Below are 26,514 nucleotides of genomic sequence, written 5' to 3'. Positions count from 1 at the left end.
ACCTGGCAGCTCCATCTCCAACATCCTTCTACCAAAATAACCATCTCTCTCCACTGTACTGTACATGTTCAAACTTTCTCAATCTAGTCTCTCTGACCTTGTCTCCAAAACAGCCAACCTAAGCTGTCACTCTGATGTGCTCGTTCCTAATCCTGTCCATCCTCGTCACTCCTAAAGAGAACCTCAACATCCTCATCTCTGCTACTTCTGTCAGAAAACGGGGGTGTCTTAACAAAATACAGACTTAAGTGCAGGTATAAAATAAATGGGGTTTATTTAGGGGGAAAAAATAACAAAGGGCTAGAAACACAGAAACAAAAGGACAGCAAAAAATACATAAATAAAAAAATCGAACGCAAGAATACAGGTATAAATAGGGGTGACAATCATTGAAACACAAGGAACATGTGTGCCGAAGCGGGATCGAATAAGGAAAGGGTGGGGCTAACACGTGATACAAAAAACAAAAACAAAGGCACACAGCATAGATAAACAAAGCCTGCCAGAATGTCCCCATAGTGTCCAAACAGGAAAAGGTCCAGGCAAATTCCTGAAAACCTCTATTTCCGCCTCATGTTTCTTCCTTACTGCTACAGTCTCTAAACCATACAGCATAGCTGGTCTTACTACTGTCTTGTTGCATATTTATGTTTATGTTATATACACATGTTACATATTTAAATTTGACACATTTTACACCGGATGCCCTTCCTCACGTGACTCTCTCTATTTATCTGGGCTTGGGACCGGTAACAAAAGTGACTTGCTTGAAATGCCTGTGGCTAGATTATTATTATTATTATTATTATTATTATTATTATTATTATTATTATTATTATTATTATTATTATTATTATTATTATCATCATCATCATTATCATTATCATTATTATTATTAATTAGAAATCAAGAGCTAAAAACAAGATTGTGTTATGAAAAAATATAATATAATAACATCAAAAGTTATTTTGGTTTTCTATCATTTTAGTTTTAATTACTGAATTTTTCTGAACTACATTCAAAAATTTTTATACGATGTGTAAACCATAAACATGTTATTTTAAAACATCTCACAAAATTCCAAATGGTAATGTAATTTATTTCACCTTACACACTGAGCATTTTTTAGAATTTTTTTTTATTTTTTTTTTTTTTAGAATTCTATACAGTTCTATACAGAACCCCAAGGAGCCAGTATCCAGTACAGTATCAGCAACCAAGCAGTAGAAACTGAGTTGACAGGCAACTAGTGTTTAATTTCTAAATAAATTATATAACTGCTTGTCTGTTATTTAATATTAGGCATTCAGTATCTCCATTTCTCATGCACATTGTGAATTCAGAAGCTGTCCTTTTGAATTCTGAAAAGTTTTAAATACTTTTGTGAGTCTTTATCATGCGGCTGAGTGTAACACAGTCACCGTTGCCAGAGTATGAGCCGTATCATTGACCCTTATCTTGTCTCTTGCTTAACATTCTCTTTATATTTCTTTTGTGAACAAGGACATTTTTTAATCTCGAGGACAAATGAATACAAAGCATATTGATACTCCGGCTTGTACATCATCATCATCATGTTGTAAAATGAATAGTTTTAAAGAAAAGTTTTCTTAATATCTAAATCGTGGACACTCAAGGCCTTTATATCGGTAACAAACTGGTTATTCAAAAACTCCGTCCTTGCGAAGCATGAGAAGTTTACTTGCTCATGTGTGCCCTGCCGACGTGATTGGTGAATCGGATTCTTTTAATGGAAAGCCGCTCAATGTAGCCTAAACACAGCTGCCCGAGTGTGAAGCGTATCTTTCAGCTCCTCCTCTTAATATGCATTACAGCAGTTGTGTTGTATCCGCAAGGGATGCCAGACGCTAGCATTGTGAAGGTGTTCCATCAAAAATGAAAGCCCTCTTTTCATTTTTTCTCACCCATCCTGCGAAGACATGCAAACGACACCTCCTGTAGCCAAACGTACAAACTCACCCCAGGCTTTCCTGGCAAATAAATTAGCTCTAAGGAAGCTGAAGGAAGCTGAAAGACTTCCAGGCCTTCTGTGAGCCAGGATTTGAGATAATCCCTCCTTTACACCAATCACACAGGGCGAGTGTTGTGGCCATCAGCTGCTTGGGAGATAAACACATCCGAGTGAGGCGACACAGAATACGAGCTTCCTGTAAGACAGATTTATAAAGTGTTTATCTAAAGGACAGCAGTTGCACTAGCTAAACCGAATGGAATGTAGTGGTCGGATTCATTTACTAGAAATTTGCCTTATTCAGGTTGAGACAGATATTTTAATGAGCAAAAAGAAAGACAGAATAAGAATACAGAACAGAAAAAAATATTAAACAATAGGATAAAGCATAATTTAAAGGCAGTCTGTGATATATATATATATATATATAGTTTGAAATTACATTGAAATTGAAATTGAACCCCAAGTGCTTGTTCAGAAGTCTGTGAATGTGAAGGTATCGCCTTATATATATATATATATATATATATATATATATATATATATATATATATATATATATATATATATATATATATATTTTCTATGAATATATTGCGGAAATGAAAAACTACAAATGCTTAAAGCCATGAGTGTCTACTCATACAGTATGATTCTCATATGATTCATTAAGCACCACTGTGGGGTGTAACATGACAGAAGTTAACAACATTGAGCACTCGATGCATTTTAGATCAAATCCATTAGCGTGTCAATTGAAAACATGCATCGACGGTAAGGAAAAGGTTCCCAAAATAAATCTGATATTTCATAGAATTTCAAAATTCTAAATCTTTCTGTTTATTTACCCTCAAAATCCCAGATTTTTAGTATGATCTCACACCTCTGGCCTGTACAAGCTTCCGCTATACCCCGTTATGGAACAATTACGTATTTAAATCCTAAATACACAGTACCAGGAATAATTTGGTCTTGTTTCAACGCACCGCTGTTCATCCTTTTGTTTGTTAACTGATCGTGTTTAATTTCTTATGCCAACCGAACACTACGAGAATTGAACATTTTCAGAATTGCTGGCACTACACAACATTTTTTCTATTGGTAATTTGCTGTTTTGTGGACTAGTGTACACGATCGCTCAACTGTAGAGATCTCTGTCAAAATGTGTCCAGTCCCCATAATTTCGGTGGAAACAAACAATTCAATTCAATTCAATTCAGGTTTATTTGTATAGCGCTTTTTACAATAGACATTGTCTCAAAGCAGCTTTACTGAACATAAACGTAGAGCAGAAGGTAAACATAATTAATGGTAAAGGAAATAACAAATAATAAAAGAAATAAGAATTAACAGAATAAAAATTCTAGATTATTTAGATTTATCTTGTTTAATCTTATTATCTAGATTAAACAAGATAAAGAGAAATAAGAGAAAAATGTGACATGGGCAGCAAAGATTGTCTCTACAGTGAAAATTAATGTAAAGAGTTCAAGAAACTATTTATATAAGACTAAAAATTAATGGAATATTAAAACAACAGTAACAGCTGCCATGGTTTCCAGTCATATTTACCATGACAGCACATTTTGCTCATTGCTTTAATATCTGTATATTACCCTACTCTTTTGTAATAGGGTTGTTAAATCATATTAAGCCTTTATATCACTAAGTCCAAGCCTTGTTTTCTGTATATAGATCTCTGTACTTCTTAATTTTACCGTTTACTACTTTCCGAATGTTCTGATTATGAATTGGATTTTATTATCCATCTCCGCTAACAGTGTTTACTGAACTGCCAACAGTAATTACGTTGAGCACCAGCACTTGCATCCTGCTAGTTGCTATGGCTCATAAAATAATCAACACAGATTCTTATTTCTGTTCCTTATCATCACATGACTTTTAGCTTCTGGTTGGTCTTCCTACATTTTCTATTAGGTCTTCAAAACGTCAAAAAATGCTTTGAACTTGTCATCGGACTTTTTAAGGTCACCTATGTAAGTCCACTTCACTGGCTTCTTGTAGCTGCTGTATTAGATTTAATTCCCTCATGCCTGCCTATAAAGGCAAAAGTGGAGCAGCTCAACTGTACCTGATAGCAATGGTGAAATCTCAAACAATTCCTGCAAGCTCCAAACCTATAAGTGTGGCTCAAAAAAACTAAAAATAAACCTAAGTATGCAAGGAGCTGTCTGAATAAGCATTGGGTTATTAATATGACCCAAAAACAGGTTTCAAGCTATAAATGCATGAATACGTGTCGATATTTTTCACTTTAATCACACTAATCACAATAAATGCAGATGAATTCTCAAATCTGATTGGTCAGAAAATGGCTGATTAATTTTCTGTAACAGCTGACAAGTCTGATGGCTTTATACTCGTTCATACTAAGAGCCTTTTGGGCTTTCTGGTTTCTCTGTAACACGAAACAAACTGTTTTACTATTTTAGAAACAAAAATTACTGCACTTCATGCTCTTCGTGTTTTGCAATCATTTCTATTTTAGTTTAGTCCAGATTGATAGCCATACACTACACTACAGCAAAAACTGGAAATGAACAAATGCAGTTAGAAACATTTTGCATATATTATTACAAATGTGTTACATATAAAGATTAACACATATTTAAGATAAGTTTATGTGAAGATGGGCTTCAGATAAAGTGTTGCCTGAAAAAATACTGTTTTGGCAGTATGTTCCAAGTGCATTATGCACTTTAAGAAAACAGCCTCGGATTTTATTGTAGAATCGGAAAAGCCATTAGCCTGCAATTTTGCTCATAATAGTGAAGAGATGCCTATAAAATGTGTAGACGCTAGCATTTATGCTCTGATTGATTCTGTTTTATTTTGAGCTGTAATTGAATTTCTTTAGTTAGACACAACGTGTCCTAAATTATTCTGACAAGTTTCTCAGTTTCTATTTAATACAGACCAATTGCATTATTGGGTCTGCCAGCACTGGTTATGTTATTTATTTCCAAATACAGGGAACATATTTGTGTCTCCAGTTTGTCCTTTGGTGAAAGCTAAAAGATTGTGCATCTCTAAGCCAAATATGATTAATAATGACTTTGCAAATGAATACAGTGTGTAGCTGGAGCCCAGTTGTCAGAAGTAAATTAATGTTTATGGATACAGCAAAAAACTCGAAAAGAATCGAATGAATCTTTTCACTTACATGTTTGTAAGTCATTTTTACTTAATACCCACAAATATCAAATACCTTTCATACTAGCTTCTACTTTACCCAATAAATGTCACCAGATGCGTGTGTGTGTGTGTGTGTGTGTGTGTGTGTGTGTGTGTGTGTGTGTGTGTGTGTGTGTGTGTGTGTGTGTGTGTGTGTGGACCATTAATGCCAAGTAGCAAGATAAAAATGTTGACACTGGCCACTCCTCTGAGAGATAAATTATTTTAATTATGTGCAAGTCAGTACTCCTGAATCCTTTTGGTCAGTGCTAATCAGAGTTTATTAGAGACGATGTAGGACTACTGATATAATAAAGTACATTGTAATGGGAAAGGTGGAACCATAGGATAAACATTTTTGTTTGTTTGTTTTCATGCAGTTCTCTAGCTATAAAGATATACTGTCATTACAGCTCTGACTATTCTCTGCCTGAACACCAGGGGGACATTCTGGCTCGCTTTGTTTGTCTTGTACAATGTGCCTATATTTTTGTTTTGTTTTCACGAGTGTTAGCCTCGCCCTTTCCTTAATTTGTTTCTCACAAATATATATATATATATATATATATAGATAGATAAATAGATATCCAGCCATTTCCCTCCTTTCCAATACTAATTCGTGTCTCTTCCCTCTCCAAATAAAATTCCTCTTGAAGTGGAGGAAACTACCCTCCAGAGAAAGGTGTACTCCTCATTTTTCTCGACCCATCAGCTGCCTTTGACATTGTGAGTCACCAGACCCTTATCTCCATTCCTGCTGCCTTAGGCATCGGGAGCTAAAGTCAGCCCTGGCTTTTAGCTTTTCATTACATCTACAGTATCGATTACTGTGTTTATTCGAGAGAAATTCAGTTTCATTACTTCACCAGCTGCATCATTGAAGTTCCACAGGTCTCAGATCTTGGTCCACAGTTTTTTATCTTTTTATGCTTAATTGCTAAGCTCAGGAATCAGATTAAAATGTATAACTCTTAAAACTGCTACAGTGATGACACACAGCATTGGTTATTATTTCTGACACCTTCCTCCTAAGCAAACAATACAGCATCAGACTGCTTTTCATTTAAATTCTATTTGCCACATATATTTACATTTCTGGAATTAGGCAGACATCCTTATCCAGAAAAACTTACATTTTATTTCAATTTATACAACTGAGCAATTGAGGTTTAAGGGCCTTGCTCAGGGGCCCAGCAATGGCTTGGTGGACCTGGGAGTCGAACTCATGACCTTCCAATCAGTAGTCCAACACCTTAAACATTACAGTAGGCTACCACCTCCCCCATATCCTACCACATACACAACCATACAAGCAAGCAAATGTTTTATCAGCTGTCTGCCATAAAAATAAAATAACCAAATAAAATAAGACAAAATGTTTGTAATACAGTCATCTTTCATCTTTCCCTGGAACTATATTAGTCTAATATTAAGCTTGAACTTTTTTATAATACTAATATTTGTATAATAGTTAAACCATTTGTAATTTTTTTCTTATGTTCTGTAAAGCAGCACTGAGACCATTTCATTGTTAATAATTCTATACAAATAGATCCTTAAACATTGAATGTTTTCCAGCAAATTTTGTTAAATTATTTAATGATGTGCTGAAATTTGATTCAGTATTATGCAGGAAAAATAAAATTAAATTTAATACAAATTAAAAAGTATAATTTCACCTTCATGCTAACCTGAGACCCGTCATCACTTGTGCTTAACCCTGGAATTTTTGAATTTCTGAGCACTGTTTATGTCAGGGGTTACTTTTAAGCTCAAGGGTTAAATTTTCACATTACTGTTCAATCCTCACCGGTACACGGAACTCCGAATACATGCTCAGTGTCACTTGGAATCAATGTCATATCAATATACAGTATGGCATCAGAAGAGTCTAAAAAACTGAACACAGAAGGTGAAGGGGATGTTTTTGTAGTTTACAAAAAGCTCTCAAGTCCCTTAGTTTAATAGAAGCTTTTTTCTTTTTGGTTCAGCCCTTCGCTTGTCTGTCTAGACTGCTGATTATAGAGCTACCCTTGATAACCCTGTTCACCTGTGTTCTGATCATTAGCTGATGTACCAGTGTTAAATTGATGCTAATAAACATGCTTTCCAGCACTTGTGTCCTGCACCTTCTTCCAAGCTACATATTACTCTCACAAACCGCTGAAGATGGTCACCAATTTCTATAGTTGTATTATAACAAATCATTCCAATTAAAGGATTCAGACTATTGGTCTGTGCTAATGAGAGCTTATTAGAGATGACATAGGATTATTGATATAGTAAAAGTACAGTGTATGGGGGAGAAGTATAGTCATTACACTGATAGATATTTTGTGCATTTCTGTCCTGCAGTGTTGTGCAAAAATAAATAATGGTGAGCAAGTAGTGGTAGCAGGTAATGTTACAGGTAGTGATAGTTGGTTGTGGCTGTCTTGTGGTAGCTCAGTGTTTAAGCCATTGTACTAGTCTGCTTTCCAGCCTGCTTTTATATGCCGTGTGTCCTCTATGGGTATTTCAGATTGCTACCTGGTTCAAAACCTCTTGAAGTTCTCATATGTGATGCTTCCAGCTGAGTTCACTTACTGTAACTGGCTCTGTGTTGTAACATGATTTGAATTCCACATTCAACCATTTTTCCATCATTCTTTTCAGAATTTTTCATCTTTTCCTTTCTTGACCAGACTATCTACCAAATGACTAAATGTACATGTAGCTTTATCTAATAACTCGTTATAAAGTTATTAAGATTGGTGCTTTTCTGCACGCTTGAAAAGTTTGAATAGAGAGAAGGTCAACTGTTTACACACAACAGCTCAGGTTTAAAAATACAGTACACACTTATGTTGAATGTACAGTGTATTTTAAAAAATAAAGCCTGACAAAAAAAAAAAAAAAAAAGATTAAGCTGTTTAATCAGCCTGGAAGTCTATTGTATAAGTAGAAAAATAAAATTAAACAGAGATATCAAACTGGAAGGATTGAAAACCTTCTAATTATATGGTTAATGCAACCATAATACTTGTAATGAGATATTACAATTTTGTTATGTGCTCTCTCTCTCTCTCTCTCTCTCTCTCTCTCTCTCTCTCTCTCTCTCTCTCTCTCTCTCTCTCTCCAGTTGACCAATATAACAGAGATCCATGACCAGATCAGCGGCATGGCTCGTTGCCCCTACAACCCCCTCCATAACTCCACAGCACTTATTACCTCCAGTGGAGAGCTGTATGCCGCGACCGCTATGGACTTTTCTGGCCGAGATCCTGCGATTTACCGCAGCCTAGGAGGCCTTCCTCCACTTCGCACAGCTCAGTACAACTCCAAATGGCTTAACGGTAAGGCAATGGAGTAGTATATTCAATCTGAACTGTAGCTACAGTGGCTTGAATATGTATTCATTTAACCCAGTGAGCTTAAATATCTTCTAAATCTATCTGAAAAATAATCCATGAAATAGAAATCATAGCAATAAAAAAAAGAAATAAAATTATAGAAATTTAGAAATGTAATCATTGTGAATGAGAAGTGAAGTGATTCAGCCAATTCTTGTGAAAACTCTCATACATTTTTTATGAAGTTGTACTTTTTAAGCAAGAGTCCAGCATTTCTCACCTATTTCTCATTTTCTAATTCAGTCTGCTCGCCTTTCAATTTGTTGAAGGAGAAGCTGACCAAGCACCTATCTGTTACACTAATAAGCTAATGAGCAGAGACAGAGAAACTGTACCTATAGTACAGAAGTACATATAGAATTTTTTATTTTATTTATTTGATTGAAAATTAGACATTTCAAGTTTTCTATAGACATATTTCTTATTTATTATATACGATAATACTCTGGGTGATGCACTCCAGATAGAAGTTCATGGTGATTAATCCAGCAAAAATAAAAAATAAAAAAATAGTGTAACAAATAAAAGAAGACCTATTGACATATTGATGTCTTTCTCCTTTTTGACCATAAATGACAATATTTTCATTACTGTTGCTATAAGAAAATACTCTAAATCACCTCTTTCATCTCTAAAGTGTTGTGTTGTTTTGAATTTTATCTATTAAAAGAAAAATGGAAAACTCTATGAAATTGGACTTGAAAACTCTCAGATTATAATGCAATCCTCTGATATTTTCCATGATCAAAAACACCTTTTGAAGTAATGATATTCCTAATCAATAAATAATGTCATAAATATGTATTTAACATTGGCCTCAAATGCATCCCATAGTTTTTCAAGGGTCTTTACAGCCCAGAACACACATATTACACAGAGTAACATACTGTATTATGGTTACATCAAACTGTGACGCTGACAGTGATGCTGAACTTAACATTGTTTCTGGCTTGAGACAATATCATGCAAGAAAAATACAGTCCAAGTTCTCTATCCCACATAAGCTTGACACAACTTAACTGCTGGACTCTTGCAGAATTTCTGAATAGTCCTTATCACAGGAGTCATGTTTGTGACCTAAATCCTTTCTGTATTAAATCCTCACTGGTATGTGGAACTCACCTGCTCAATGTCAGTTGTTATCACTTGCTAACATCTGTATGAAATATAAATCTGTTGGATCAAAAGAATCTGAAAAACTAAATACAGTGGGTGAAGAGGATGTTTGGGTTTACAGTACATAGTTCACAAAACGTTCTCAAGTTCCTTAGTTTAATAGAGACATTTTTCTTTTTTGGTTTTGCCCTCAGCTTGTCCATCTAGACCGCTGATAATAGAGCTACCCTTGATAACCCTGTCCTACTGTGATCATTTCTGATCATACGCTGATGTACCAGCTTTAGATTGATCCTAATTATCATGCTTTGCAGCACTTGTATCCTGCATCATCTTTCAAGCTAAACATTATACTCACAAACAGTGTAAAGGGAATGGTGGAACCCTAGGATAACTTTGTTCCACCAACAGCACACGCCTTTAATTATTCCCCCAGTTTCTGTGAAGGTCAGGGCAGTGACATTTGCTTTCAGACAGACCAACCAAATTAGCCCCGGCTTTTCAAATTGTTTGATCTTTCCACGTCAAACCGTCATGTCCAGATGGTAGCAGAACGAAGAGGTCAACTGCTTCAGCCACTGTTCTGTCAGTGCAGGATTTTATTAAAAGATATTTCCCATTAAAAGGTAATTGGAAAAATAAATTAGAGACCAAATGCAAGCCGTATGCCTTAGCCCCCTGAAAACGGTTTAATAAATTTTTATTTTATTGCAAATTGATTTTGTTCATCACTCCTCCTGACGATTGTATAGGTCGAACCAAAAGGAGCTCTTGCATTTAAACGGAAATTAAAGCAGCACTAACACAAACAGGCTGCTGGAATTAGGTGTGATCACATGTGCTGATTAATATTGAAAAGTGGCTCCTATGAGATAATTAGATGAGTGCACTTCTTTTAGCTATTCCTCATCTTAACCTTTATGTTCATTTTGATTAATGAGGATGTCTATTACCTTGGTGAGAGATTAATAAAAATGTCTTACTGCTAATACAAATGACACAGCACTACGAAGGTTAACCCTTCTGTTGAGATCAAAACTGGATGCATGGATGATATTTTATATATATATATATATACATATATATATATATATATATACATATATATATATATATATATATATATACACACACACACACACACACACGTACGTATATATTGGTTACAGTACATACACAATCATGCATGATATACAGTGAAATACTTTTTTGACTGTGTTAAAAAATAAAGTCAAACAGAAGAGAATTAGAATTTTTTAAACTGTGAGGATTGGAAATGGTAAAAAAAATGTAGTGTAAATATATTGTGACTGCAAAAATAAAGAATAAATAAAAAAACAAACAAAATGTGGTCGAACCTCACTGGTGTCACCTATATTAAAAACATATATTATTTATCTTTTACCCATCTCAAGATTGACCCAGAGAGTAAATATTAGTGTTTGGAAGAGTGATTTCAGGTGTCCTATTTTCTCCTTTTTCTGATTTCTAACCCCACATATATTCATACACACTTGTTATCTAATGAGAATAGCATGGATTAGCGTTAACTCTAACTTTACATGCATGCAGTTTGTGCAGTGCTAAACTGATAACTATTTGCACTTTGGTGTTAGCTATATTAGCTCCAGTAAAAAAAAAAAATCTATACAGAGATCTGTGCCTGGGAGCCTAGAGAGAAATAATTGCCTGCTCTTTGCTCTCTGTGTGCTTTCCTGTCAATCACAGTGACAGTAGTCAATCAGAGGCAACATCTATTAGTTCAGGTATATGGAAGATGGCCGATACAGAGGGAGAGAGAGAGAGAGAGAGAGAGAGATACAATACAGGTACAATACAGATATAGATACTATGGTGTCTTATAGACAGATAGACTGACTGTAGATACTTCATAATGTTCATAATCTTGACTGTTTCAACTCTTCCACATGATAACATTTGCTAACCTGACAAAATTGCTAAGATTTTTACTTTGTCTTTATCAGGTTTAACCTTCATAAAGACACAGTAAAAGTCCTCTCAACAATTTTGACAATCTTGACTTGGAAAATTCTTCTGTTGCTAACTTGACAGGATTTTTACATTTTCTTTACAAATGTTAATAATCTTGACTACAAATTAGTGTAGTTGCTTCTGTGTTAAGCTAGTCGACCTGCTAACATGAAAAAAAAAATTTCTATAGATACTTATGTTGTCAAAAATCTAGAGACCATATTGAAAATCTATGAAATTTTTCATTTAAAATTGGAAATTAACAAAATATGCATTATTTCTAGGATTATATTTAAGTAAATGCAAGTTTGTGACTAAAACATTGGCCAGACAACACTAGGATGAATCTGATCTCTGACACTTGGGTTCACACTGTTATTAAAGAAATAAATTTACATTCTATACATTTAGAAACTCTGACATTCATTTGGATCAAGTTATTGTCAATGATATAATTTTTGTAATGAAAATTGAATTTTTGAAACCCATTGTATATAGTACATAATATTGTACAGTATATATTGTGATTTTCAAGGAACATTTAGGTTATTGTATATATTCCAATATGACTTTAATGGTAGTTTTTTTTTTCCACTCAGAGCCTAACTTTGTGTCCTCATACGACATTGGAAACTTCACCTACTTCTTTTTCCGGGAGAATGCGGTGGAGCACGACTGTGGAAGGACAGTTTTTTCCCGTGCAGCACGTGTGTGTAAGAACGACATCGGCGGCCGGTTCTTATTGGAGGACACCTGGACCACTTTCATGAAGGCAAGACTAAACTGCTCAAGACCCGGAGAAATCCCATTCACCTACAACGAGCTGCAAGGAACTTTCTTCCTACCAGAGCTTGAACTCCTGTATGGCATCTTCACCACTAATGTGTGAGTACAAGCTGCTTTAATCTACTGTTATGTAGAAACAAAAAAAGGTCTCGGTACAATACCAAAAACCAGCATATATCACTGACAATGTAATAGGATTGATGATGTGAAAATATAAAGAGGGATATTGGAATGAATATCATGTGTTTGGGGAATTTGTGTTTCTCTCAATTTCAAAGAAGCAGGACAAAATTGCTTTGTCTTACTTTCTGTTCTTTTAAACTATTAAAAAAATTATTAGTAATGAATAAATGATTAATATTTCTTGGGTATTCAGAGTTTTGGTACTTCGTATAAAAAGTTGCAGTTTTTTGTCTTATTCTATGTACAAACCAAACAAACTGTCTGTATTAATAGATATAGTCTAAAAGTAAGTAACATAAAATGAATGTGCTGTATTTCGTCATCTTGTCTAACACAAGACATCTGAAAAGAAAAAAAAGTTTTTTCCAACAGAATGCACTTTACTAATGGCCATCCTGCTGATTACTGAAGGTCATGGATGCAATAATAGAAGTGTGAGGTTCTAAGTAGGAATTAGGAAGTCAGTGATACATTTATTTATCTTATATTTTAATAAAATGTACAATTTATATTTCATCACTGCATTTATAGACTTTAAAAGGATCTTTTCTTATAATAATTTTTACTTAAAAGCTAGTCAAATTGCTAACATGAGTTAACCCGAGACAATAGTTATGTTGTTCATAAATGTTACTAATCTTGACTGTTAAAGTCAGTCTTGCTAACAAGCTAACCTGAGAGGGATTCTGAGAGGATTTTTACATTGGCTTTATAAATGCTAACAACTATGTCTTGTAAAACTATTCCACTTGCAAACATGAGCTAACCTGACGATTTCAAATAGACTAATAAGTTCTATTTATAAATGTTAATCATTTTATTGTTAAAAACATGCTAATATAAGCTAACCTGATATGAATTCTTAGAATATTTTTTAATTCTCTTCAACAATGTTAATAATCATTGAAAACTGTGAAAACTAGTCTACAAACATGAGCTAATCTAATTACATTTCGTGTTAATAATCTTGACTGATAAGTTTATTCTCTGTTAGTTTATACTAACATATGCTAACCTGACAAGATTTTAAGAGGACTTTTAAGTTCTATTCATAAATGTCATAAATGGAAACTGACCTGAGAGGATTTCTGGGAGGATTTTTACTTTCTCTTACGTTAATAATCTAGACTCTTAAAAAATTGTCTGTTGCTAACATGGCAGGATTTTTAAGTTTTCTTCATAATTGTTTATTCTTGTTTTAATAATCTTGCTTCTTGCTTCTAATAATCTAAGCTTCTTGATTTAATAATCTTGACAAATTTAGTGTACTTGCTTCATTGTTAAAACTAGTTGACCTGTTAACATGAGATACAATTTTTGTATCTCATGTTAACTGGGCTATTCAAATAAGTATACAGTTTAAAGTATAATGTAGCATGCTAAGCTATCTGATCTATGCATAGAATATTTGCCAGCTAATTCTTTGAGTAACAGTAAACAAATTACAAAATTACATATTACACAATCTAATGTTTTGGAAACCTTTAAAGCAACAACGGATACATAAGATATTTAACTGGCAGACATAGCTAATAGCATTCTTGTTCTGTTTGGATTATATACATATAGTCACCTCTTTAGATTTATAGCCAAAAAAGGAAGGAAAAGTTTAGAGGCCAAATTGCTCAATAGCACAGTGATTTAAATGACAATCTTTTATCTAGAGCTATAAAATGGATATATATGTGTTAAGCTACAAGCCTCAAGACAAATGACACTCAAGAAGTTATTTATATCTATATTAATAACAACCTTTCCTCAAGGGTTTCTTTCGATGGTTAACAGTTCCAAATTTCTAAAGAGGATATTCTGAAAACGTTAAATATTTAAGGTTCCTCAGAGAGTGCTAGATGTTTTTCTATACAAGGGATCAAAGTCCTTTAAGAGATGTAATCATAACTATATTTTTCAGAGCTCAGATGAAAGAGATTTTTATATGATATGATTATACTAGTAAAGACTGAAAGCAGAAAGATTTGAATATTCCTAAAAGACTTGTATGTAAAGACAATATGGTTTTCAGTGTATTTAATGGCCCTTAAATGTTGCTTTGTGTGAGAGCCAGCAGCAGACCGACCCATTTTTTCACATTAGAGCCTCTGATGTACTGATAATGGACAGTGTGGGAGTGGGTGTGCATGAGCGGGTGTCTGAGACTCCTTTCTGTCTCCCTTCTCCCTCAGGAACAGCATTGCTGCCTCGGCAGTGTGTGCCTTCAACCTGAGCGCTATTACCCAAGTGTTCAGTGGGCCTTTTAAATATCAAGAGAACTCACGTTCAGCATGGCTTCCTTATCCAAACCCCAACCCGGACTTCCAGGTGAGAAATCAGCAAACTCAAGCACAATGCACTTAAGTTCTAAAGTCCACTTCCAAGAGCTCTTTAAAAAAAAAAAATCATCTAATTTTACACAGAGGAATACAAATTAATGTAGTGAAATACAGGAGCTGAATAATAGATTTTATTTAGAGATATTTGCAAAAACAAATAAAGTCCCAAAATCTATATTTGGATTAGCTCCACACTTCATTCACCATGTAAAGGATGGGTAGGAACCTGCTGTATATAATTGACAGAACTAACATGGACACCATGATTAGCATTACAATTAATTATGATTACCATAATTACACATATAACAGCAAACACAGTTTGAATATTGGATACTTAATCAAATTAATTAAATCAAATCTGACCTATATATGGTATTTCGTTGCTATATACTGTACCTGTGCTATGCAATGACAATAAATCTATCTATCTATCTATCTATCTATCTATCTATCTATCTATCTATCTATCTATCTATCTATCTATCTATCTATCTATCTATCTAATCTTCTGTATTATGATATACAGTATATCTGGGATATAACTGTGTGTGTTTTATACAAATACAAATAGGAGGCAATTTATTTTTTTGAAAGCTTGCCAGAAAGGTTCACTTGGCATCTTGTCAAGACCTGTGGTGTGCGTTAGGACTGCATTAATGCAGAACACTTAAAAAAGCTTAGGACAAACCAAGACCATGTTTATTAGCATGCAGCATGCAGCACTGCACAATGAATTTATAGCATCCATCAGAAGTGGCTGGTCATGATGGCAGAGATGCAAACAGGAGACTAGTTTGCTTATAGTCTGTAGACTAGTTATATGTGTTTTATATGAATTTTGTCTTCACAACTATATTTGTACTCCCCACTTCATTGTACCCACCACCACCACTCACCACTTTTCGCTTATACCATTATTTATTCTGTTTAATTGACTGATGACCTGTCTGAACTTACTAAAGCTTTGCATTAGTTAGATAATTAGTCTAATAAAGCAGGTCCTGATCTTGGCTTTTGCAAACTACTGGCAGCTAAATGCTGAAGAACATTAAATTAATGCAAAAAGGAATGCAAAATGTCAACGCAGACCATTTTAACCTTTCACTACACACACCTCCGTCTGGCTTTGCTTGTGTGTCTTGGCTTCTTAATTGAGTCAATTAAGACAATACGTCCTTTAATACCCGCTTTTACAGCTTTACATCTGGTCCAATTGTATTCAGGAATGTGGTTCTTTATGAGGTGAATTTTGATTAGGTAGCATATTAAGGTTTCCTTATCAAACATTATTTATTTCATCAGTTAATCTTTACAAACCATAAACATCACAATAAACACACTTGCAGTATTGTTAACAAAGTAATAAAGTTAATGACCTGTGAATGTTAGTATAAATGTTACCTACATTTGAGTTAAATTAAATTACAACGGAATCAGCTGAACACATATGTTTTACTCATTTGTACTCGCCATCAGCACCATTTCTGACTTTTATGACTCTGCCATAAATATACTAATTATGGCATTCAATTTTGGTCATTGCAGACTTTTTTTTACTCATAGATATCATCAAATATCTATTATTTGGCTTATTTGATTCGTTCTATTTACAAAAAAAACATTAATTAATTAAAATTTGCATGTTGCTTTGCTAACGTGATTTAAAATGTGTTCATATTCAACTGTATGTCACTGTTAACTTATGCAATGAATAATTTTTGTTGAGGAAACCTTAACTACTGGTTGTACTGTGACTCCTGGATGATTAGCATTCAAACACCATGCTACAGACAACTTTTTATTATAATCCATTCATTCATTCAGTAGCCCCTTTATGTTGGCGAGGGTCAACGTGTATCCGAAGTGTATCCCAGGAACATTTCTTTCGGATCACTGAGAGATGCTTTAATAAGGTACTCACCTTATAAAAGCCAGTAGCAGAAAATTTACTATGACAAAGGGGCTAATAAAAAAAGGCCACCTCCATGTTCTGCTTTTTCTGATCATTTAACTACAGTGATTGCTGAAGAAGTGCCCTTAATTTGCTCCTCAAAATCAGTGTTCTCACACAGTCAGACTGGAGGGACTTTGGGATTTAGAATGATGGTTTGGAGAAAGTGTGTGTGTTCTGTATAAAGCACTAAGGCTCAATGGCAGGAGTTTAAATGATAGCAAGTCAGCTAACTCGGCTGACGCTGAGCCTTTTAATGCACTTTAATTCGCTCTGAGACCCGTGGCCATCTGGAGACTCTGAGCCTCCTCATATGCTTTTGACTCCCTTTTAAATAAAACTGTCTCCTCAGCATGTATTAATTTTTTTGTACTGGATCAGCTGAATTTGAGAATCCTGTCGGAGGAGATAATAGAGTTGCAGCAGCTGACATGCAGAGAAAAAAAAACTTCTCTCCTGGGAGGGGGTTTGCTGTTTGGCGAGCATTCGGGCCTCACTTTATCTCAGCCTCCGTGACATCTTCATCAAGAATTTGTCAGCATTGGAGAGCAAAGATTTACGAGCCTCGGATTTATGGCTTCCTGCACGATGTAAAACTAGTAGCTGTCTATTCCAAGCATGAAAGGGCAACATGGAGCGTGCACTATTTAAATTATTTCTTTGCTGATTGAGGTTGATTACACAGGGACCAGAAATGAAAGCAGAAAGCTTAAACTAAAAGTTCTGCACTCAATCAGCCAGAGAAATTTGTGTTGTAATGCCAGTGTGATTCCTGTCGTTACTTCAAAGTAGTATAGTGGGGTTGGACTGGTGGGTGACGGAATGAAGAGCGTGGCCACTTCACAGCTCCAGGGTTTCAAACCTGAGATCAGGTTGCTGTCTGTGTATATTTTCTGTACATGTTATCCTTTGTCCATGTGGGTTTCCTCTCAGCTTCCAAAAATATGATGAATTGAACAGGCTATGCCAAACTTCCCCAGGTGGGAATTAATGTGTGATTGTCTGTACATGGTGTCCTGCAAAGGATTGGAGTTTCATCCTTGGTGTATTCCTGCTTCAAGGGAATACTTAATATATTAATAGTCCTTCTCAGTATTAAAACCCAGAGAATTAAATAATAAAAAACTAATGCCTACCTTTCAGTTTGCTTTAATTTACCGCCATGCATCTAGAGACTAAAGTTTAGATATTCACTTTGCAGATGCTAAATTTACATATTTACATTGACTCTAGCTTGCACTTTTTGTTACCCAAAATTAAATATTCAATCAAGCAGATATTCAAAATTAGGAAACATATGCTATTTTGTTTATGTGAAAGATACAGCTCTTTGGACACCCTGATAGCAAATCAGCCTCCACTTTTTTCAGATGTTATCTCCATATGTCCATGGCACATTATTTAAAACAGAGAGGGATTTATTTAAACTTATATGAAACTGAACCTTTCCTGAGCATCCTGTTTTCTGAGCAACATTTTTCTTAACTTATTCTGTCTCTTGATCGCTCCATCACTTATGATTTTCCTTTTGTTCATTTGTGTAGTTACAGGGGAAATGTGCTGATGGGTCATTTCATACTGAAGTGTTTCCAACATTTACATTTACAAATTTACAGGATTTTCCAGAAGGCCATGTATAAAGTGAACAACCAATGACCTCTGTGCATACAGTACATTCTTTAGGCTGTTTTTACACAGAATTAAAAATGGCGTTGTGGCAACTAGTGAGCTTTCCTATAGCTTGCTTAAAAATGAAAGATTACAATTTTGTACCTAGTCATGGTCACTTAAGACTGGACCAAATCCATCATTGCTTTGACAATGTACGAGACAGTATATTACATAGTGTTAATGTCTACCTCTTAATGACTAACTGAATAAACCGATTATCAAGAAAGCTTAACAAAGTCTGTCTTGTTGATGCTTATTAAGTCCTTGGCTCTGTTTTTGTTATCTCATTTTACTGTCTTTTGCAACAGCTATATATGGTTGAAATGACAATAAAAGCTTCTTGGCTTGACTTGACTTATTAATTGGAATAAAGCTGTTCTTGTTAGTTGATGCTTCAGGGTAGAAGAGTGTACTGATTTTGCTGGCACCAAATAGAATTTTGACTTGCAGAAAATGTGTCTAAATTTGTCTGTGCTTCCCATACAAAATGTTCTAATGAACTTAGTTCTATTTCCTCAAAATGTCAAGCTCCATATCTGACTGTCTGCTCCTACCTCCATGAAAATAAAAACAGATCCAGCAAACTTTTTTCCCCATCCCCAATGCACACGTCTAAATCAGGATGTTGGAGGCTCCTGTGGTGCTAGGTAATACTCTCCACACTCAGTTGCCTTAACGCTGCCGCATCAGACACTCACTTATAGCCTCCCAAAGAGTCAGTCCGTGGCTTAGCTGAGCGTCTGGCAATCTGCAGTACTTTGAAAGTTCTGAGTAGAGCGCAAAAGATGTTTTGGATTCTTAGTGCTAGTCAATAAAACTTTTCGATCCACATCACCTGTTCTTTCTGCTTTGTTTTCTTCAGTTTTGTTTCTTCTATTTTAATTATAAGATAAAAGCCATTATTTTGTCATATATACATTATATGACAATGAAATGCTTTCTTTACATATCCCAACTTTGGAGGGTCGGGTAAGGGTGAAGGTTCAGCCATGATTCAGCACCCCTGGAGTAGTGAGGGTTAAGGGCCTTGCTCAAGGCCCAACAGTGGCAGCTTGGCAGTGCTAGGACTTGAACCACTGCCCAACTTAAACCACCACTGTCCAAATTTAACCACCACAGCAAAACTTAAACCACCCCTGCCCAACTTTAACCACCACTGCAAAACTTAAACCACCCCTGCCCAACTTTAACCACCACTGCAAAACTTTAACCACCACTGCCCAACTTGAACTACCCCTGCCCAACTTCAACCACCAGTGCCCGAATGAATATGCAGGCTTTTTTCCACAACTCTATCTACACTGATAAATGAGGATCTGATATATAATCTTTTTCTAGCCCCATCACAGCATTTCACCCACGGACTGTTGACTGCTTTTAGGTCCACTTGTATCATTACAGCAAAGTGAAAATGCAAATCAATATTATAAATGAACCATTTCTCTTCTGGGATGACACCAACCCTAACCACAAGGCATAAGGTCTTACTGAATGACCTGATAAGGATGTAAAGCATGGAAATCACATGCTATGTCCATCACAGTCAGAAGATTTCAACCCAGTTGAACACCCAGGAGGAATTCTGGATAGACAGTGCTAAATAAACCATCATCAGGGAATATCAATTGAAAGAATGCTGTTCATCTGTCCATTACATTTCCAAAGACTTGTAGAGTCTGTGGAAAGCATTCAAGCTGTTCTGTGCCTTCTGATAGTCTAACACTTCACTATAACTATTTATTACTTTAATTTGTCAGCCATTTGTATCTAAACCTCGCTATGACCATTGATATTTTAATACTGAAGAATTTCCTACCATTTCTTACCACTAAAGTGGAGAAACATGCAATTATGGTTATGACATAAACCCAGTAAAATTACTGGCACAAATTATGATTGATGTGAAGCAGTTAGAGCCCGTTGGTGATGTCTGCACTTGTTAATGCACTGTGGTTAGAGTACACAGGTAGACAGAATCACTGAAGCCTGTCCTCATTTGTGTCTGGAGGCTGTTCTGTTTTAACAGCAATAATGAAATGAAAGGGAAGGACAGAGGAAATTGTTCATGAACATTATTCCTGTGTATAAATGACAGCTCTGTATCTACAACTGGAGAAACTCTCATGGCTCTAGGCATTTAGTTAATTGGTTAAATAACGCGTCAATGAGTCAGCGTTAACATTGGCACTGACAGGATATTACTAATTATGTTCATTTTAGCTTCACTGACAGCAAGTCTACAAACATTTCTGCCTGTCTTCCCTCTGCTATTATAGCACTGTGATAAATTTCATCACCGAAAATTTTGAGAAAATTACAATAAAAAATATCATCAAAAAAATAATATTTAATGTCTGCTCTAATGGACATATAACTCGCTATTTCATTAACCTGCACGACTTACGCTCTCAGCATAGACGTGGCAATTGGCTGTGAAACCTGTGTAAAATGTATGATTGCATAAAGTAAATTCATGAGAAATGTTGGCTTTCTAGAAGCCTGGATGATGGATGTTTCTGTCTTCTGATCAAAAATATAATTGTTGGTCTGTAATGTAAATTCCTAATTATGTTATAAGGTGTAAGACATTCCATCCTAATCAGTAACGTAGCTCTTATCTGGATCAACTTATAAAAGCAAAGAGAAAACAAATCCCGAATGGATAGTTTCATTTTTTGAATATTTTAGTCCTTTTATTTCCAACCAAAATGAAAAAAATAATACACCCTAGAATTCGGCTTTACAAACAGAAATTCCACAGGTCTTTCATGAAGCTCTGGAAGGGCCTAAGGGGTTCCCTATGATAAACTATTTTAAAATGACATAGACCTAATTCACTCTATAGTCTGTGACACACTGCAGACACCTCCTTTGCCCCACTCACAAGATAATTCAGTTTCTCCTTATTGATTTATTTGTAAAGCCTCTTCCGTCCTCCAACCAATTACTCATGTCTGTTCCACGGTCCTGGTTAAAGTTCAAGAGTGATTGCACTTTCTTCATTATCAGCCTCTGGCTATGGAATAGTTTGATCTTATCCATCAGGTCTGCTTCTGCTGTCAGCTAGAGATGTTATTGGATTATCTGGTTAACTGATTGAATACTGAGTGCCAGTATTCAAATACATAAAATCATTATTCTGGTGTTTGTTATGTCTTGGGTTTACATGAGATCGGTGAGGAATTATGAAAAGAAAAGTCATGACTGGCAGTAATTTAATGCAAAAATCAAGAACTGACAGATATGATATGATATGATATGATATGATATGATATGATATGATATGATATGATATCAAGCCCATTAAAAGGTTTAAACTACAATAGGTAGTTCAGGTCTGTACCCTTTCTTTGGTTACAAAGAAGCCTTTGGACTTTTGATGCATTTCATCATATGCATGCATTTTGAGATTATTCAAATTTCCTGTCCAGTCCTTACACCTGCAGAACTGCTGCTCTTTGCATCTTTTTTGTTGTTGTTTTTGTTTTCCTACTAGAAAATAAAAAAAAGAAGTCTTTATTTGTCAAATGCACATTGCAGCTCAATGAAATGCTTTTCTTCACATGTCCCAGCTTGTTAGGAAGCCCGGGTCAGAGCAGAGGGTCAGCTAAGATACAGCACTCAAAGAAGGTCACAGGCCCAGCAGTGGAAGCTTTTACCACCAACCTTCCAATCACCAACCCATAGCCTTAGCATGATTAAACTGTTTACATTATTTACACTATCTACACCAATTGACACTATTCTGTCTCCATCCCAGAAGGTCACCAGTTTATAAAAAGATTCCACCCAGACTCTCTGACCTTTTTGTCAGTGAAATCAATTTTTCAGCATTCTGATATTTCACGTGAAGTGAAGCTCTCGGCCTGCATGATTTTTATGCATTGTGCTCACTCAAACATTTCGGCACATGGTTGGCCACTTGTCCTTGTTTATTATATACCGTTTGCATTGACACTTTTCATTCGAGATTTTCACTCGAACTTTGTAGCGGTCAGAACGTTCACTAAATATGAATGTTAACCGATGCCAAAACATGAGCTGTTTCAGGCTGAAATATTAAGCTGACATTCAGTAAAGCTGACTAGGCCACTTTCATACCAATCTTTATCTTAATATTGTAGGCTGATGACTCAGCATTAAAGTCTGCAGTATATAAATATGTGTTTCATGTCAGAGCTTGTATTCTATATTGCTCTTCTATTGTATTTGTTTTTTGGAAATGTGCTTTGTTTTCTTTGAGACTGAATTGATGACGATATTGATAATGATGATGAAGATTATAATAACATATTTCTCTCTCTCTCTCTCTCTCTCTCTCTCTCTCTCTCTCTCTCTCTCTCTCTCTCTCTCTCTCTCTCTCTCTCTTCTTCAGTGTGGGACAATAGATTACGGCTCCTACGTGAATCTAACCGAGAGGAACCTGCAAGATGCTCAGAAGTTCATCCTGATGCATGAAGTGGTACAGCCCATCGTCCCTGTGCCCTACTTCATGGAGGATAATGTCCGTTTCTCTCACGTTGCTGTAGATGTTGTGCAGGGAAAAGATGCACTCTACCACATCATCTACTTGGCAACAGGTATGATCCTAAATCACTGCCCACAAATCTGATTTATATCCTAGGCTTTATGTACCCTTCTACCCACCAGTTTCTATATAATTAGTCTGGATACGAATAAACAAGTGTGTGTAGTTGGTTTAGGTGAAGTTGTAAAATCACTCTAACATCACTACTGTCACAGGAGTAATATCCTTCTTTAATTGACATTCGCATGTTAATTCAAGTCATTAAAAATGCTGTTCTGTTCATTAGAGATGTAAGAGATCACCTTGTTCATTACAGATGCTCTTTCACTAGATCACTAGTCCTTAGAGATACTCTTCCTGTTCAGCGATGACACTAAAGATGCCACTGCTCACAAATGCTGTGAGAAATGTTCTGTTTTTGTTCATTAAAGACATTGCAGATGTTCTTCCTGTTCACTAGAGACATTCAAGATTCTCAGCTTGTTTACTACATACAGTATGTTAGAGATGCTGTTTCTGTTCATTAAATGCACTTTTTCCTGTTCATTGGAGGCAGTAGGGCTGTTCTTCTGCTTTACCAGATAAATGCATGAAGCTCTTCTTGTTCACTAAACATATTAATGTTCTCCCTGTTTGTTAGAAATACTATAAGTCATGCTCTTCCTGTTCACTAGACAAACTATAACTCAGGATCTTCCTGATCAATAGAAACATCAGAGATGCTCTTCGATTTCATTAGGTACATACGTAATGTTATTCAGCATCACTAGAGATATTAGGGATGCCCTCCTGTTATCATCTACTGTATGAAAGTTTGAGAAGCCTTTCTGTATACCGTGATCTTTTTTTCTGAGAGTCATTGGTCTCTCACAGCTCGTTTTGGTCAATACATACATTATACCTGTTCACCACATCGATTGTAAGCGCTCTTCTTGTTTGCTCCATACGTTACTGGTGCACTTTCTGCTCCCAACGTAGATTGCAGGTTCTCTTGTTGTATAATTCATACATTACAAGTAATTTTCAATGCTCTTTCTTATTCTGAGACACATCAGAGATGCCATTTCTGTTCACTAGAAAGGTGAACTGAAAACAGATGCTTTTGCATTTCAGGTAATAGACACTCTCTACCTTTCCACTCGATGTGTGGGATGCTCTTACTGTTCCTATTAGTCAATAGAGACGCTCTTCCTGTACACTTGAGCTTTGCTCTTCTTGTTCTGGTGTTTTTTCTGGATTACTAGAACCATTATAGATGCTTTTCCAGTTCAGTAGAGTCTTCTGAGGCGTCTTCCTGCTCCTCATGTTCCTCCGGTTCACTAGATATTTCACAGATGCTTTTCCTTTATGTTAGAAATAGTCAGTTCTTTCAGTTCACTTGTTTAATTTGTTTCCTGTCAGTTTGATTTGTAGACAAACTGTTTTAAGGAGGATCTTATAATGTGTTAACATTCAGAGATATTCTGCAATAATTCATAAAAAAAAATCTGAATCCATTTTTTCACATGCACTTATGGGTAATTACAGATATTCGTGTAATCATGTCAAATAAATCTCAGTTCCTAATGCTCTTGTTTCTGCATTAAGCTCGCACTTCGATAGGCACCGAGGCTGGGTAATTTTGTGGGCAGATTTCAGTACTGCACCATGCTAAAGCTGTGTTCGACAGGGCTATCAACCAAATCGATGCTTCATGCAGGGTCTAAAAATCAATGGTCTCTACACTTACGATATATGTTCCATAAAAAATACCTTTAAAGCTCTATGAAGCTGAAAATAAGATCAAGAGTAAATACTCCCTTGGATAATATCTGCGGTATTGAACTCAATAATCCATCCATTCTTCATGATAATGTGAGGCCATTGAATAAGCTCCAAGTACTTCCACACATAAAAAGCTAAAAATAAAAAAATAAAAAAGATGAATTATTGTGTGAGCTTAAGTCTGAAAGGTGATTCTGCTGCTAATTCGGTCTTTTTTAGACTTCACAAAAGGCTGTTTGCAAGAAGCTAATGACTGTTTTGCAGATAATGCTTCCCTGCTGAAAATCATGCACATTTTAACACACCAGTTTAACTCAGTTTTTACTCAACAGTAGTCTCATTTTCAAGAGTATCTGCTATTGTGTGAAGGAAAAGATTGATTTCTTTGACTTTAGTTAATAAGTGTCATAGCTGTTTTGTCACTGATCCTATTAGACATGCATATTTTGTTCATCAAAGTCATTAGAGACATTCATACGGTTCACTAAATTCACAAAAGATGGTTTTGTTCATACAGTAGAGTCATTAAGATGTCCTTTCTGTTCACTAGAATCTTTAAAGTTGCCCTTCCTGTTAAATAGATTCATTTAGGTTGTCCTTCCTGCTCACTAGAGCCCATAAGGATGTCTTTCCTGCTCACTAGAACCACTAAGGATGTCCTTTCTGTTCACTAGAATCTTTAAAGTTGCCCTACCTGTTAAATAGATTCATTTAGGTTGTCCTTCCTGCTCACTAGAGCCCATAAGGATGTCCTTCCTGCTCACTAGAACCACTAAGGATGTCCTTTCTGTTCACTAGAATCTTTAAAGTTGCATTACCTGTTAAATAGATTCACTTAGGTTGTCCTTCCTGCTCACTAGAGCCCATAAGGATGTCCTTCCTGCTCACTAGAACCACTAAGGATGTCCTTACTGTTCACTAGAATCTTTAAAGTTGTCCTTCCTGTTAAATAGATTCATTTAGGTTGTCCTTCCTGCTCACTAGAACCACTAAGGATGTCCTTTCTGTTCACTAGAATCTTTAAAGTTGCCCTACCTGTTAAATAGATTCATTTAGGTTGTCCTTCCTGCTCACTAGAACCACTAAGGATGTCCTTACTGTTCACTAGAATCTTTAAAGATGTCCTTCCTGTTAAATAGATTCATTTAGGTTGTCCTTCCTGCTCACTAGAACCACTAAGGATGTCCTTTCTGTTCACTAGAATCTTTAAAGTTGCCCTACCTGTTAAATAGATTCATTTAGGTTGTCCTTCCTGCTCACTAGAGCCCATAAGGATGTCCTTCCTGCTCACTAGAACCACTAAGGATGTCCTTTCTGTTCACTAGAATCTTTAAAGATGTCCTGCCTGTTAAATAGATTCATTTAGGTTGTCCTTCCTGCTCACTTAAGCCACTAAGGATGACCTTTCTGTTCACTAGAATCTTTAAAGTTGCCCTTCCTGTTAAATAGATTCATTTAGGTTGTCCTTCCTGCTCACTAGAGCCCATAAGGATGTCCTTCCTGCTCACTAGAACCACTAAGGATGTCCTTTCTGTTCACTAGAATCTTTAAAGGTGTCCTTCCTGTTAAATAGTCATTAATGATGTTTTTCCTGCTCAGAAGTGTCATTAAGGGTGTCCTAACTGCTCACT

The 26,514-nt window shown here is 35.6% G+C and overlaps 1 protein-coding gene across 3 annotated transcripts in view; it reads left to right on the top strand.

Annotated features, from left to right (window-relative positions):
• Positions 1 to 26,514, top strand: part of sema5a (sema domain, seven thrombospondin repeats (type 1 and type 1-like), transmembrane domain (TM) and short cytoplasmic domain, (semaphorin) 5A) — a 196,038-nt gene that overhangs the window by 94,005 nt on the left and 75,519 nt on the right. For all 3 annotated transcript variants that reach the window (XR_007139559.1, XM_027169818.2, XM_027169808.2), the window contains exons 7-10: positions 8,289 to 8,502; positions 12,267 to 12,552; positions 14,820 to 14,955; positions 22,967 to 23,171. Coding sequence is in view for 2 of the 3 variants with exons in the window: in XM_027169818.2 (XP_027025619.1) it covers positions 8,289 to 8,502; positions 12,267 to 12,552; positions 14,820 to 14,955; positions 22,967 to 23,171 (841 nt within the window). In the remaining variant the exon portion in view is untranslated. The remainder of the gene's footprint in view (positions 1 to 8,288; positions 8,503 to 12,266; positions 12,553 to 14,819; positions 14,956 to 22,966; positions 23,172 to 26,514) is intronic.

The sequence above is a fragment of the Tachysurus fulvidraco genome, chromosome 25 (genome assembly GCF_022655615.1).
Source record: "Tachysurus fulvidraco isolate hzauxx_2018 chromosome 25, HZAU_PFXX_2.0, whole genome shotgun sequence".
NCBI lineage: Eukaryota > Metazoa > Chordata > Actinopteri > Siluriformes > Bagridae > Tachysurus > Tachysurus fulvidraco.
This window is presented reverse-complemented; position numbering and strand designations above follow the sequence as displayed.